General features: G+C 48.3%; 1 protein-coding gene across 1 annotated transcript in view; it reads left to right on the forward strand.

The window, feature by feature from the left end:
* The first annotated feature begins 360 nt into the window (after window positions 1–360).
* Window positions 361–15,955, forward strand: part of CMTM8 (CKLF like MARVEL transmembrane domain containing 8) — a 132,653-nt gene continuing 117,058 nt past the window's right edge. The window contains exon 1 of the mRNA XM_040433424.1: window positions 361–631. Within this exon, the coding sequence (XP_040289358.1) occupies window positions 488–631 (144 nt within the window). The 5' untranslated portion in view covers window positions 361–487. The remainder of the gene's footprint in view (window positions 632–15,955) is intronic.

Below are 15,955 nucleotides of genomic sequence, written 5' to 3' on the forward strand. Positions count from 1 at the left end.
CAGTCACTGGTACCGGTCCAGCATCTCAGGTCCACCGGCTAGATCCTGGTTTTCCAGTCCACCTGCCCCTACAAATGCCGGTTCCGCTCCGGCGCCCAGACTACAGCCCGGGTGTCATGGAGGAAGGCAAGCCCCGGCCAGCTCAGAAGGGCAGAGGCGCCCAGTGCCCACCTGCAATGTACGACAGGTGGCATCACCCGCCGGCGGCCTGCTGGGGCAAGGACTTCATCATCACCCGATCTCCTTTCATTGCTCCAGCCGCCTCCTTTAAGTTCGAGGATGAGGAGGTTTACGAGCAGGAGAGAACAGGTAGATCCACAATGCCACCACCTGAGGTCCGCCCCTGGAGAAGGAGGAGGCTGGCTGCTCTGGTACCATTACCCTGGGCAGGAAGCCTCAGCCCCTCTAGTCATTGCTGTGCCCTCAGGGTCAGGGAGGAGGGGGGGATGTGAGGAACTTTTCTAACTCCTGGACTTCTGTAGGAGACATGGAAGACGGAAGAGCCAGGTCTGGCACTGTGACCACCACCAGCAGCTCCTACAGTGAGGCTTTCTCCAGCGGCACCACCAGCCTGCCCTATGACTGGGGCTTCCTCAGGAGCGCGCCTGGAGCTCTGCTGCTGGCAGAAACGGTGAGTGCCCCCTGCTACTCTGTGTGCCCCCCATAGAGCTGCACTACTTCTCTAGGTTTCTATTATATATCTTTAGGTTTGTGCTTTTTGTTATCTGTACTACTTCTACAGGATCCATTTACTGTCCATGTATTTGACATGTTCTGTCCTCTCAGATGCAGGTTTGTAGTGTTGTGTATACATGCTTTTTATGTGTCTGTTTATTTATTGCTGGGTTTTGACACTTGGTAATCTCTGGATGTTTCTGGTTTGACTCGAAACAAAAAGCCCTTCACACAATGTCCTCAGCAAGGCTTGGAGAATGGTGATAAGAAGTGTTGAGCGAATTTGTGGTTTCAAGTTCGGCGTTCAAGGTTCAGGTTATCTAAGAATTCCATTATGGATTCTGCTACCACGGACCATAACTTATCCTCCGCGGTAGCGGAATCCTTAACGGAATTCTTAGATAACTTGAAACCACAAATTCGCTCAGCACTAGTGATCACTAGTAATTTCTACCATTCCTGACTGAAGGTTTTTGGAGTGTATTTGTCAGTTTAGGGTTTTCTTATATTTTTGTTGTGATGGGAGATATTGTTTCTTCATCCTTGAACTGATAATGTAGGCTGTAAGTGGCCATTATTTCACGTTTCCCACTACAGAGACGGGCGCACATACCATAGCTTGTTTTTTTTGGTGTGCGTATACTGTATTAGCTCCCAATATCTGTATTAAACCTATCCATAGGGCTCTGTCTACCTGTCAGTCAGTTTTGGCCTCCATCAGGTTGGTGTGAATTAGTATTCCTTTTGGTCTATTTTAGAGGAAGTCACAGGAGACAGTCCATTACTATAGAAGACAACTGCAAAAAAAGTATACATTGTGGTACATGTCTTTCACCATTGGGTTCTAAGAGCGACGTATGCCCCTGTAGGAGGGAGTTATCCTTCTCTAGACACCTTCCCAGCGTTGGACTGAAGTCCCTTGGGCCCACAAGAGGAAATGTTTCTGAGGGCCCACCCTCTGTGCATATAGGACCTTAAGGCTAGGTCTACACGACGACATTTGTCGCGCGACAATAAGTCGCAACATTTGTCGCGCAACATTTTGTTGCACCAATGTCGCGCGACAATTTTTATAATGGCAGTCTATGATGTTGCATGTTGCAGTGCGACACCATAGACTGCTATTATAAAAATTGTCGCGCGACATGGGTGCAACACAATGTCGCGCGACAAATGTCGCCGTGTAGACCTAGCCTAAGGGCCCTGTTTTATTATTGGCATGTTATTGTCAGGGCTTGGGCCCTTTGGAGGATCCTCTGGTAGGCCAGCCTGACTTAGTGCTATGTCTCCTCCATAATACTGCTCTGTACAGGCTCCATGGCTTTGTGCTGCTGTACGTTAGACCATTGATGTCCTACTGGTGGTCTAGGTGCCAACATTCTGTCCACTCACGTACAGATAGGGCTCCTTCACCCACATTTGTATTCCTGGGGGAAGGGGGGGTTGGCCAAAAAATGCATAAAAGCCTGACTTGATCAGCATTTTTTTTAATTTATTTTTTATCTTTTTTTCTTTTTTTTTTTTTTTTGGGTGTTTTTGCCCATATTGTGTGTTTAGCATGTCTTGCTTTATGTACCCACCTGTAGTGTCAAGGCTGTGAGGAGTAGTTGATTGTCGGGAAAGAAGCGTTCCTCTCCGACAGTCACCTGCACTTTAAGTGAAGGCGAAGCACTGCATGTACATACAGAGATCACCTCCACAGTATGGGGATGAACTATGGAGGCTGTTATTGTTCGTCCCCATACAGAATCCTTGCTCCTGGGCAGCAGAGTGCTGTTTAGACAGCGGGATCTGCTGCCCGGGAATGATGATTGAGGTGTCCACACCTCGGATCATTTCATCCAATTAGCGAGTGTTTTTCTGTTCATCAGGTGATCTGTGGCACTTTTAGATGGGCAGATTATGGGGAATGAGCGTTCATTCTCGGATGTGTAAATCCAGCTTTACTTCCTTTGTAGAGCTGTACCGGTAAAAAGCATCGGTAGTGCAAATTTTTTATTTTTTTTTAAAAAAGAAACACCATCACACATTCCACGTGCGTTCTTTTAAAGAAAAATGGCAGATGAAAAGCATGCCATTGACCCAAAAAACGCACCACTAAAAAAACATGTTTGTCCTGTATATTTCTCATAGACGTCCATGCAACATCTAGATCCTTTTTTCTTTTTGTGTCTAAAAAGGCAACACGAAAACGCAAAAGCCCTCAAAAACTCCAGTCTTAGGCCTCTTGCACACGAAGGTTGTGTGGCCATATTGCAGCCCGCATACGGCGGGTCTGCAATACACGGGCACCGGCCCGTGTGCACTCCGCATCACTTGAATGGGTCCGCAATCACGGAGATGCGGAACAGAAGTGCAGTGTACTCAAGTTGTGCGTAGTAGGTGTTTCTGGGTGTAGTAGTGCAATATACACTAACCTGGTACAGCTGACTCTCTGCAAGGGCAGGTATAGGTAGGAATAGTTCGTGACGCCAGTGCCAAGTAAACGGTGGCACGCCGTTTGCGGATGCAGGAATAATTTGAGGAAACGTGGTGTTAAAACAAAACTTCAACTTTAGTAGTTTGCAGGCAGAGACAATAAAGGAAATGCAGTTCCTCAGCATACAGTCGATTTTGCAATTCGGTCGATGCAGGCAATACAGTACAGCAGGGTAATCACAGAGTGTAAGACACAGGATTCGCAGCAAAGGAGCTTGCACTCTAACTCTGTCTGATCCTGGAATGTAGCAATTCTTCACCAAGGCCCATTAACCTAATACTGGCTTTATATCCTTGATTATGGCTTTCATAAGTACCTCCTCTGTTTCCTCAATACCTCTGGCTCCTCTGATATTTGCCTCAGTCTCTCCTAGCTTCTGAATGGTTCCTCAGGCTAAGGTATTCTTGCTTCTGCATGTAGGAATTCAGGAGGGAATCTTCTCCTGAACAGCAGGCTTCAGGCCTGGACTTGTCTCAGACATTATCTAATCTCCATCTGTAGATTACAGACACTAGACTCCGTCTGCTTTGCACTTCCCTGTCTGGCCTTATATAAACTAGGGCTCTCTAGCTCCCTCTATGGACTAGAACCTGTAATTACACCCCTAGCAGGCCTGTGCATGCAAGCTTCAGTGACAGGGAAATACACACATTACATTGCATTTTACAAAACTGACATACAACAACTTTCCATAATTAAGAAGGGACAACAGCACACCAAGTGACCTTTGGTAGTAACGGGTATTACAACTCCCGTATACTACATACCCCACTGCTTTAAGCTGAGTACGCCCTCGTACTCCATCATGGGTCGCCCAACTGGAATCTCTACCTGAAATAGAAAATAGAGACATGCAGGTATACATACATGCAATTCAACTGCATTTACATCAGGTCCAATTGGCAAAGATGCAGGGTAGTGACAAGGGGCGTCGTTCTCTTCTCTCAGGATAATGAATGGAACGGGGGCGCTGACCTGGCACAGCGTAACATTAGAACCAGGATAGTCCATGACAATGAATAAGTCCATGATAAAACAGTAGAAAACGGTATAAAAGTTCTTGGAGGCTCAAAGAACAAACATGAGTCCGTACCCAGGTTATTTCTTATTAAATCACAGAGGCTCTCATGCGGTGGAGTCCATCTCTGGGCACAATACTTTAAAAGAGTAAGAATCTCAGAGGCTCAGGTCCTTTTGAGTCTGTCTCCGGGCACGGTTCCTTAGTAACAGGTTGCACAATAAAATGACAGCAGGAAAAGTGCTGTAAAACCCCTGATCAACCTGAAAAGGGGGTGAAGGGTAAAAGGTGCAACAAAGGAACAGGCACAACTTGGTGTGGGGTAACAAAAGCAGGCAGGAGGTCCTGGAAACAAACGTGGCCTTGCTGACTTTATGATTTCAGTGGTCAACACCTACCACTGGGCCGTGGACAAACTGGCAGCTGTAACAAAGGGCCAGCAACATAGGACTCCTGTCCTGGAAGGGTTAACATCACCTTCTGAAGAAATAAATCAAGGGCCTAGCAGGCTGATCACAGTGGCATATTGTAGCTACTTGGCTCTGCAGGGAGGTATCTTCTGTAGTATTCTTCCACAGGAGGATGGGCCCACATGACTGTATCAGGGGGTAGCTGCAGGGTAAAGGGGCCCCTAATAGGTATTGGCCCCATAGGCCTAGGGGTGAACCCTCTGGTGGGCCGTGCCGGCCCTGGCATAATCACTGCAGGGTGTGACATACTTGGTACCGCCGCAGCAAGCGGTCCGGTGCTCTGGGTGCAGCAATTCACAGCAATCGCGGGTCCGGTCTGGGGCACTGATGGAGCGGTGACAACAGAAGGCGGTCGGCGGGTGGTGACAGGCACCCTTACCTCATCCTTCTTCGGCGGCGTCTGGATCCTGGCGGTGTAGGTCTTACGCAACTCCCGCAACTTCTCCTCCAGCCGGACGATCTGCTCACCAATACTCTCGGTGTCGGAGTCGCTGTTCTCTGCTGGCGCCGCCGGCGCAGGTACAGTCACCGCTGATGCAGACTCGGCCTCTTCAGGTTCTGGACTTGCCTCAGGTCTCCGTCCCATCCGGATGTTCTGGAAGGTAGCACTCAATCCTCTTTGCTGCTCCAGCTCAGATAGTGTCTTCTCCCGACGTGGCAGCTCGGGGGAAGGGTAGGGGCTCACCCATTTCTCCAACACGGTTGGCTGCCAGAAGACGTTCGGCCCAATGAAGGAGCTCCGCTCCTGGAAGGCGTGATGGGCCGGCTCTGGAGAGCGTTCCGGTTCTCGCTCGCAGCCAGAGTAGTCTTCTCCTTCGTCTGCCTCCCAATCCTCAGGTCCTCGCTTCGGACGGGTCACAGCAGTCGCATAGGGGCCTCGCAGGCTCTCGGCAGGGGTGTACTCCACTTCCTCTCCCTCGCGGAGGCTGTGCTGGTACGAAGGGAGGTAGTCTCTCTTGACAGACCTGCGATTCACATAGAGGTCTCTGCCAGTAAGATAGTCCTGAATAAACCCGTAGCCACGGGGTTTGTCAAACGACAGCACCACTCCCTTTCTCCTTTCCAGGCGGGGTTGGGTGTGCGTATGTCTTTCATGTATGGTCTTGGTTAGCTCCTCATACACGATCTTAGTCTTAGTATTCCGCTTGATAGCGGCCTCTCGGATCTCCGCCATCAGGGAAGACCATTTAAACGATGGCTGAAAAAAGTCCCTCCATGAGCCATAGTAGGGCTCGGGTTCCTTCTCCCTGGTGCGGCAGGCGGGTTGCTCCGGTCCCGGAGCGTAGGCCGGTGGAGCCTCCTCTGGCTCTACACCGGTGTCGGTCATTTTTCCAATCATAGGTGCGGACGCTGCAGCAACACTCTGCTCACAATCCAACATGCTCGATCCTACTGAGGAGAGCGATAGGGACGCGTCAATTAAAGTAGTCAGCTCCTCCCATTGCACTGGGAGGCCACCCCCCAGGTATCTCAATATAGGGAAGGCGGTGTCCATGCTGGCAGACATGCAAATGTCCAGATAAGCCGTGGCGCCTGCCCTTGACCTTCTTCCCGCTTTTTCTTCATAAAGGCGCCAATTTTTCCCGCCTTTTCGGGATGAAGGTGACGCAGCAGTAAATTCAGCCAGCTCAGCGGCCATCTTTAGGTACAAACGCTGTCTATTCACTGACGGCAAGCAGGAATGTTTAAAGTCCACAAAACCACACTCCAATGCGGCGATTTTCTTCCTCTGTGCAGCGCAATACTGTACAGCGCTTTTTAGAAGTTTTTGACACACTTTGGGTATGATTTTTAATCCACAAAGTCCACTTTCATTAAACAGGAAAATTGTCACTTTGGTCACAGGGCACTTGTATAAGGCACAAAGTACACGCTTCTTGCACTATAAAGCGTGCGAATCCTGTTCGTGAAACGCCAAAAGAGAAGGTGCAGTGTACTCAAGTTGTGCGTAGTAGGTGTTTCTGGGTGTAGTAGTGCAATATACACTAACCTGGTACAGCTGACTCTCTGCAAGGGCAGGTATAGGTAGGAATAGTTCGTGACGCCAGTGCCAAGTAAACGGTGGCACGCCGTTTGCGGATGCAGGAATAATTTGAGGAAACGTGGTGTTAAAACAAAACTTCAACTTTAGTAGTTTGCAGGCAGAGACAATAAAGGAAATGCAGTTCCTCAGCATACAGTCGATTTTGCAATTCGGTCGATGCAGGCAATACAGTACAGCAGGGTAATCACAGAGTGTAAGACACAGGATTCGCAGCAAAGGAGCTTGCACTCTAACTCTGTCTGATCCTGGAATGTAGCAATTCTTCACCAAGGCCCATTAACCTAATACTGGCTTTATATCCTTGATTATGGCTTTCATAAGTACCTCCTCTGTTTCCTCAATACCTCTGGCTCCTCTGATATTTGCCTCAGTCTCTCCTAGCTTCTGAATGGTTCCTCAGGCTAAGGTATTCTTGCTTCTGCATGTAGGAATTCAGGAGGGAATCTTCTCCTGAACAGCAGGCTTCAGGCCTGGACTTGTCTCAGACATTATCTAATCTCCATCTGTAGATTACAGACACTAGACTCCGTCTGCTTTGCACTTCCCTGTCTGGCCTTATATAAACTAGGGCTCTCTAGCTCCCTCTATGGACTAGAACCTGTAATTACACCCCTAGCAGGCCTGTGCATGCAAGCTTCAGTGACAGGGAAATACACACATTACATTGCATTTTACAAAACTGACATACAACAACTTTCCATAATTAAGAAGGGACAACAGCACACCAAGTGACCTTTGGTAGTAACGGGTATTACAACTCCCGTATACTACAGAAGCACGGATCGGAATCCCATGGAAGCACTAAGGAGTGTTTCTGTCCGTCCGCAACGCAAAAAATAGAACTTGTGGACGGATCACGGACCCATTTAAGTTGCAAGAGGCCTTAAGCTAAATGCACACGATCAGGATTGCGTGCGGAAAATCCGCACTGTAGGTCATGTACATTTTATTCTATGAGAATTTGAAATTCTCAGTGCACACGATTCAGATTTTGACCTGCGGTGCGGATTTTAAAATCCGCAGCATGTCAATTTATTTTATTTTTCCTGACCGGATTTTCTTCATTCACTTAGTAAAATCCGCACCAAATCCGCATGCAAATCTGCACCAATTGATGCAGATTGACTGCACAGATTTGCCTGCGAACACCTGCGGCTTTCAGTGCGGATGCTCCGCACATAAATCCTGAACGTGTGCATGTACCCTTACAGGGATATTTCAGCAAGAGATCTGACATATACACCATAAGGGTACGGCTACACGGTGACACTGGTTGCGAGACAGCCAGGATTGCAGAGTTGCAGTGATCCCATAGAAATGAATGGGATGGCAGCAGTGTTGGCTTTTTTGTGACTCTCGCTGCAATCACAGATGTCACGCGACCATTGTCACATTACCCATAATATCTAAACATTTGGGTTCTAATCACTGGGACCCCAAGTAATCTGCAGAAGGAGGGTCCTGCGGGGGGGGGGGCAGAGGTAAAATCCCTCTGATCGGCCCTTTATCACGTATCCTGACTACATCTGTTCTCTCTACCTATAGGTTCACAGGAGGGGGGGGTGGACAGTAAGTGTCACTGACATGTATGGCTCAGCTCCTATTCGGCCCAGGCCAACACAAATGCATATGCATATTTACATAGGATTTGCTTACACGACATTTAGTGTCTGTGTTCCTTTGCCAAAAGAAACGTGGAGGGAACAAAGACTGAAGTTATGGTTGTGCGGTCAAGTTCTGTGCATATGCACCCCCCCCCCCCTGTCCTGCCCAGACCTGACGGTGATGGACACCCCTCAGATAGGATCAAGGTCAGGACCTATGCTACATATCGGCAAATTACATAACTAGGAATGTCCTAATAGTCTTATCATTCCTTTAATAAAATCTGCTCTACTGAGATGCCTGTGAGAACTCTCGTCCTGATCTACGTAGCACTCAGTGGCGTCTCTGGCTTTCAAATGTTGGGGGGGCACACTGGGGGCCAGGACAAAAGTAGGGGGGGCATCTATAACAACGAAACATTTACACAAGTATGCTTAGAAATGCTGCGATACTTTACCCAATAGCTAAAACCGCAACAGGGAAGAAAAAACCTGCTGTCTGTGGTTTAAAAAAATATATAATCACGCAGATTTCAACATGTCCTAGTTGCCTGTGGATGACACTTTTTTTTTTTTTTTTTTTTTTTTTATAGGAAGGGGGATCTGTGGATGACACTGTTATAGGGAGAGGGATCTGTGGATGACACATACCGTATATAGCATCTTATGCTATATGTGTCATCCACAGATCCACCCCATGACAGTGTCCTCCCCATTTCCCCCTCCCTATAACAGTGTCCTCCCCATTTCCCCCCTCCCTATAACAGTGTCCTCCCCATTTCCCCCTCCCTATAACAGTGTCCTCCCCATTTCCCCCTCCCTATAACAGTGTCATCCCCAGATCCCCCTCCCTATAACAGTGTCCTCCACAGATCTCCCTCCCCGCCGCTCACAGGAGTGTACATTTGACATTTCTAAACTGTAATCCATATCCTGCAGTGACTTTAACTTTAAATCAGGATTCAGCGGCCGCTCATCTCTGCTAGTACCTTAACCTTACACCGCCAGGCTAGAGCCTACAGGCACTGCCTGTTAGTTGTTACCGAGTGAGTGCTGATTTCTGCAGGTCAGAGGATACGGATTACAGTTTAGAAGAAATGTACACTCCTGTGAGCGGTCCAGTGGCGGATTCAGAGCCTGGTCTCGGGCGGGGCACTTCCAGATTATTTTCTGTCCCCCGCCACAGAACAAGGTTGCTTATAGAACAGACTCCACAGTGTAGAGGTATACTGTATATTGTGTGGCACAGTTTAGCGGTATATTGTGTGGCACAGTGTATGCTATATGTGTATAACAAACATATTTCACATGAAAACTTACAATTACTTGGCTTGACCCTTGGGGATCTCGGACACCACTTCAACACTTGGCTGGGGGGCTCGGCGGAGCTGATGTGTTTTATCCTAATGAGAAAGATTTCATAATAAGGATTTGGAGAAGGAGCAGAGGGATAGCAGAGCAGGGAGAGGCTGGTGCTGCTACTAGGGAGCTCATACCATGGGGGAGTAATAAAGCCCACCATAATGCGTTTCCCCCCCCCCTCAGCAGAAATAATTCTCCCTATAATGTGACAATGCAAAAAATACCCCCTTGTAATTCCTCCAGTTGAGCTAATGTCCCCAAAATGTGCCAGTATAAAATACCCCTATATAGTGCCCCCATAGTGCTCCTCTTCCTCCTAGTGCCCCCCATAATGTACCAGTATAAAATGCCCCATATATCGTGCCCCAGTAGAGGCCCTCAGTGTCCCCCATAATTTGCAAGTATAAAATTCCCCTTCTTAGTGCCACCCGTAGATGACTCCATAGTACTCCTCTCCCCCCTTCCCCATAGTACCCACCATAATGTGTCCCAGTATAAAATGCAACTGTACAGAGCCCCCCATATAAAATACCCCTTCTTTGTGGCCTCAATAGATGCCCCTATAGTGCCCACCAATAATGTGCTAGTAATAAGAGCCCAGCCCCCCTGTCATGTGCTAGTGATAAGGCCCCCCTGTCATGTGCCAGTGATAAGCGCCCCCCCCCCCCCCCAATGTGCCTGTAAAACTATTGTAAAAAAACAAAACAAAAAAAAAAACACTTATACTTACCTCCATGTCAGCGATACGATGCAAGCCTCATCCGGCCTGTGTCCCGCGCTGTATGGGTCAGGCAGCGCGATGACGTCACTGTGCCGGCCTCTGAGGGACACTCCTCTCCCTCCCCTGCCGCAGCACAGGCAGATGACTATGGAGATGAGCGCAATGGAAGCGCTAATCTCCCTGTTGTGCCCATCTGCAGCCGCTCAGTTGGGGGAAGCATTTTAGTTGGGGGGGCACAGCGTGATGTAGGGGGGCCGGGGCCCCCCCCCCCCGGTGACGCCACTGGTAGCACTGAAGGGTTGCATAGCATTATATTGATTTAAGATGTTATGTAACCCTTAACATTCTGGAATGTATTGAATAAGGCCTCATGCACACGGCCGTGTTCCGCGGCCGAGAGCGGTCCGTGTTAACCCGGCCGGGATTCCTGCTGACAGCAGGAGCACACGGCGTCATTGGTTGCTATGGTGCCGTGCTCTTCATGCCGCTGCTGCTGTACAGTGATACACTCTTATAGATCATACCAGTGTATCACTGTACAGCAGCGGCGGCATGAAGCGCACGGTGTCATAGCAGGAGCACACGGCGTCATTGGTTGCTGTCAGCAGGAATCCCAGCCGGGTTACCACGGACCGCTCTCGGCTGCGGAACACGGCTGTGTACATGAGGCCTAATACTGATATAATGCTATTCAATACATTCCACAACTCTTAAGGCCCCTTTCACACGGATGAGAATTCCGCGCAGGTGCAATGCCCGAGGTGAACGCATTGCACCCGCACTGAATCCAGACCTATTCATTTCAATGGGGCTGTGCAGATGAGCGGTGATATATATATTTTTTTCACGCATCACTTGTGTGTTGCGTGAAAAGCGCAGCATGTTCTATATTCAGTGTTTTTCACGCAGCGCAGGCCCCATAGAAACGAATGGGGTTGCGTGAAAATCGCATAGCATCCGCAAGCAAGGATCTTCTATCTTCATTCAGCAGGACCTGCGCTGACGTCACCACGTGGTGAGCGCGATTACGTCATCAAAGGTCCTTTTGCAGGTTTTCGAAGAAGAAAGAAGACTATGCCGGCTGCGCGAACAAGAGGATGAGGTGAGTTTATTTTATTTTTTAACCCCTCAAGCAACATTTTACTAAGCATTCTGTATTAAGAATGCTATTATTTTCCCTTATAACCATGTTATAAGGGAAAATAATAACATCTGCACAACACCGAACTTTAGTGAAGAAGTTCGGGTCTGGGTACCACATTCAGTTTATCATGTGCGTGCAAAACGCATTGCACCCGCGTGATAAAAACTGAACAACACAATCGCAGTCAAAACTGACTAAAATTGTGTGCGCACTCGCGCGGGATTCCCACAACGCATCCGGAGCAAATCCGGGATGCCCGTCTGAAAGAGGCCTAAGGGTTACATAACATCATAAATCAATATAATGCTATGCGACCCTTCAGTGCTGCGTAGATCAGGACGAGAGCTCTCGCAGACACGCTGCGAGTTCAGTGCATTGAATTTGCTCATGTGAAACCAGCCTTTAGAGTTTATACACACGACACATTTTTTGTGGATATTGCTGCAACTGAAAATCAGCAAGCACATAGATTTCTGCAAGCTCTTTCAGATGAATGGAACAGTTCCAAATCTGCATGTGAATTCACCCTCTGTAAATACTCGCATGCTCCAGGAAATAACAGTTCTGGAGCATTCCTCAATTATGCAGTTCCTCTATTATTCCTAATGGAAATGTATGAATAGATTTACAGCTGGTTGTTACTAATTCCCTTGTCAGTGTGCAGCGGCACACATCACATCCTATTGAAATAGGGAATGGTTACACTCGGTTTTAAATGTATTCACACATTTCCAAGAGGAATAATAAAGGAACAGCCCTGCACAGAAATTCTATGAAAATTTGCGCCAGGGACATATAAACACTTTCTGATATGTTAATAGAGCTGACGGGTCCCATTTATCCTCTGGATACAAATGGAAATGTTCCCTTTCACTAAGGCTCAGTTCAGACCTGAGCGTTTTACAGCGCGTTCCTACGCGCTGTAAAACGCTCAACAAGGAGAAACCAATGCTTCCCTATGGGAATGGTTCTCACCTGGGCGTTTTACAGTGCGTACGATCGCGCTGTAAAACGCCCGACGCTCAAACAAGTACATGAGCGTTTTTTTGGGCGTTTGTCGCGCGTTCCCGTACATAGACTTTCGGGAACGCGCGACAATGTGTGTTCACTTGTCTCTGTATGCGCGCTTGTAAACGCCCGTACAATCGCGCATACAGAGCGCTCCTTTCAGAACGCTGTGGTGTGAACCCAGCGTAACAGCAAACAGAAATTTTTTAAAACTGGTGAAGCATTAAAAAACAAAGGGCCTTGTGTGTCAGTAATCTGATAACCAAATGAAAGAGTCCAGCTTTCATTTCCAAAAACACTGGGGAAATTAAAGGGGTTTTCCGAGATTTTATTTAGGGATGACCTATCCTCAGGATAAGTCATGAGCAATAGAGGATTAACATAAGGGAGTTTGGGTCGGCAGCCCCGGGCCTGGTGGGGCATGGGAGCACATGGTTCCCTGCACCAATCACCGCCATAGGCCTCAGGCCTACTAGGCCTGAAGCCTATGTGGTAGTATAATCCCAGCGCAGGCGTGCGTGATGACATCATCACGCGCCTGTACCGGGACACAGGACAATGAAGTATGTTCGCCTGCGGACTGCCTCACCATCCCGGACACAGGTAAGTATTAGCTTTTATTTTTTATTTTTTTTATTTCTATGTGTACCAACTTTGGGGGGCAGAGGAGGACATGGGGCAGTGTGGGGGCAAATTACTTCATGGGAGGGCAGTGTGGGGGAAATTTCTATATGGGGCAGTGTGGGGGCGTTACTATTGGGGAGGCATTGTAGGAGCATTTCTAGTACAGGGACATATTAGGGGACATTATTTTTGGTACACTATACAGGCATTATTACTTGGAGCACAATATAGGGTGTTATTACTACTGGGGGCATTATAATTGCTGTAGACACTATAGGGACCTTTGAGATAATTTATTAAACTGGTGTAAAGTAGAACTGGCTTAGTTTCCCATAGCAACCAATCGGATTCCACCTTGCATTTTTTACAGCTCCTTTGGAAAATGAAAGGAGGAATCGAAATGGTTGCTATGGGCAACTAAGCCAGTTCTACTTTACACCAGTTTGATAAATGACCCCAATTATGAGTGTCTTTGTAACAAACTCTGTAGAGACAAGATGCAGCTGAAACAATTAGACATGGCGGTCTGGGTCCAACAGAGGAGAAGAGGAAAGAAGATCTACATGACAGGAGATGTCACTGGATGTGAGGAGATGTCACTGGATGTAAGGGGTATTCTCCTATATTTAGAGCTGGCTCACTACTGTGACCTGCATTTCTTCTTTTTTTTTATTTATCATAATCTAATGCATTTTACATTTGGCAACTAAAATTTTAATTTGTAGATGTCACCTGCAGTCCTATGTAACACCCCACATAACACAATAATTCACTGTTATGTGGGGTGTTACATAGGACTGCAGGTAACATCTATGACATCTGTACTCAGAAAGTTATGAGATGGTGGGGGTCCGATTCTTGGCACCCCCGCCAATCAGCTGTTTGAGGAAGCCGCGATGTTCCAGTGAGCGCTGCAGGCCGAGGCCATGTGAACGATGAATGTGATGTCATATGGCCTAGGAACAGACAGTGCCGCTCACAAAGCACCTCAGCCTCTTCATACAGAAAAAAAATAAATTAAACTAAAATGGAGGGAGGGGCCGAGTTGGATAGACAGCCCTGGGCCTATCGTGCACTTAATCTGCCCCTGGTCATCAGTATCTGATCGGTGGGTGTCTGATACCCAGGGCCCCCCCCCCCGCTGATCAGCTGTTTGAGAAGGCATCGGTGCTCCTGTGAGCGCTGCGGCCTTCTCTCTGGTCACCAAGCACAGCGCAGTACATCGTATAGCGGCTGTCTCCGTATCGCTCTCATCCCCATTCACTTCTATGGGGCTGAGCCTAGGCCGCATGACAGATGAACGAGTTGTCACTTGGCATAGGAAAAGCAGCGAGAAGGCTGCGGCGCTACTGCAAGCACTGCTGCCTTCTTGAACAGCTGATCAGCGCAGGTTTGAGTGTGAGACCCCCTTTTTTCCATTTCATCCACCATGACGGCCCACATTGAGATTGACCCTTGACCTCTGTAGGGGCAGGAACACATAGAGAGTTTAAGAACCCCCCCCCACCCCTCCACCTCCTCAGTGCTTTCCTGCCCCTACAGGGGCCAACACGTGGAGAGGATCCTCCTTTAAGGAGGATAACAACCTTATTTCTTTACAGGTTCTCCAGCTGGCCTCCCGCGGCATGGGCTAAGGTTGGCCAGCTTGGAGCATCAAGGACCCTTGTCTTGGCCTATGCCGAGGCCTGCGGTCCTCCCATACCTTCGAACTTCCTTCCCTCCTTAAGGAAGCAGTCGGGGGTGCCGGCTTCACTGGACATCTCACGCTGCGCTCGGCGTCCCTTCCTTCTGGAGGCGGGCCGAGCGCTTGTGACCGGCAGGGGGAGCAGGTGCGGCGCATGGAGCGTTTCTAGAGGCGGGCCGGGCGACGCACGTATCCTCTAGTAGGCTGGTGCTGCACAGGCCCACGCCGTCACCAGTGGCGCAGCTAGATGACGTCAGACGCCGGGTTTTTTAAAAAGAAAAGGCAGCGGTTCCTTCCGGCCCCTCTCCTGCTACACCGCGATGTCTGAGACACCTGCTCCCCGCCAGGAAGGTCCTGATCCTACTGCCACCAGTACCGTGAGTCCCCTTCTGGGGGGTGTATATTTCAGATTCTTTATCTTGAATTACTAATTCTGGCATATCTGGTTGCTTCCTCTCTCTAGGGCAGCAAGGAGTTAAAAACAAAACCTAAACTCTTAAAATGCTGTGCTTGTTCCAAGCGTCTCCCTGAGAACTACAAAAAGAGGCTGTGCAAACCTTGCACAACGGAAATATGGAAGGAAGAACAACCAGATATACTCTCTGAAATGAAGTCCTTTATTGCGGACGAGATTAAGTCTTCTTTGGCCACCTTGTCTGCCCCCGCTAGCAACCCCAACCCTTCTAAGAAACGCAAACTGTCTGTTATCTCCTCTTCTGATGGTGAAGATGTTGAAGTGGCCTCCGCCTCATCCAGACAATTTCCTAATGAGGAACCCTTGTCTGACGGGGAAATTTTGGACGAGGATAAAAAATATTTTTTCTCCGCTGACGAAATGGAGGAGTTGCTAAGAGCAGTCAGATCCACTATGGGCATTGAGGATACCCCTAGGTCCCGTACGGTACAGGATGAGATGTTTGGGGGTCTTAGATCTAAATCTTCAATAGTTTTTCCCATCAATGAAAATATAAGAGAAATGATAATGGAGGAGTGGTCAGACCCGGAGAAGAGATTAGGCATTCCCAAAGAATTCAGAAACAGACTCTGCTTTGACCCGACTGAAAGCAAATTATACAATCAGACCCCTAAAGTCGATTTACAGGTGGCCAAGGTAGTAAAGAA

Source organism: Bufo bufo, chromosome 5 (assembly GCF_905171765.1).
Source record: "Bufo bufo chromosome 5, aBufBuf1.1, whole genome shotgun sequence".
Taxonomy (NCBI): Eukaryota; Metazoa; Chordata; class Amphibia; order Anura; family Bufonidae; genus Bufo; species Bufo bufo.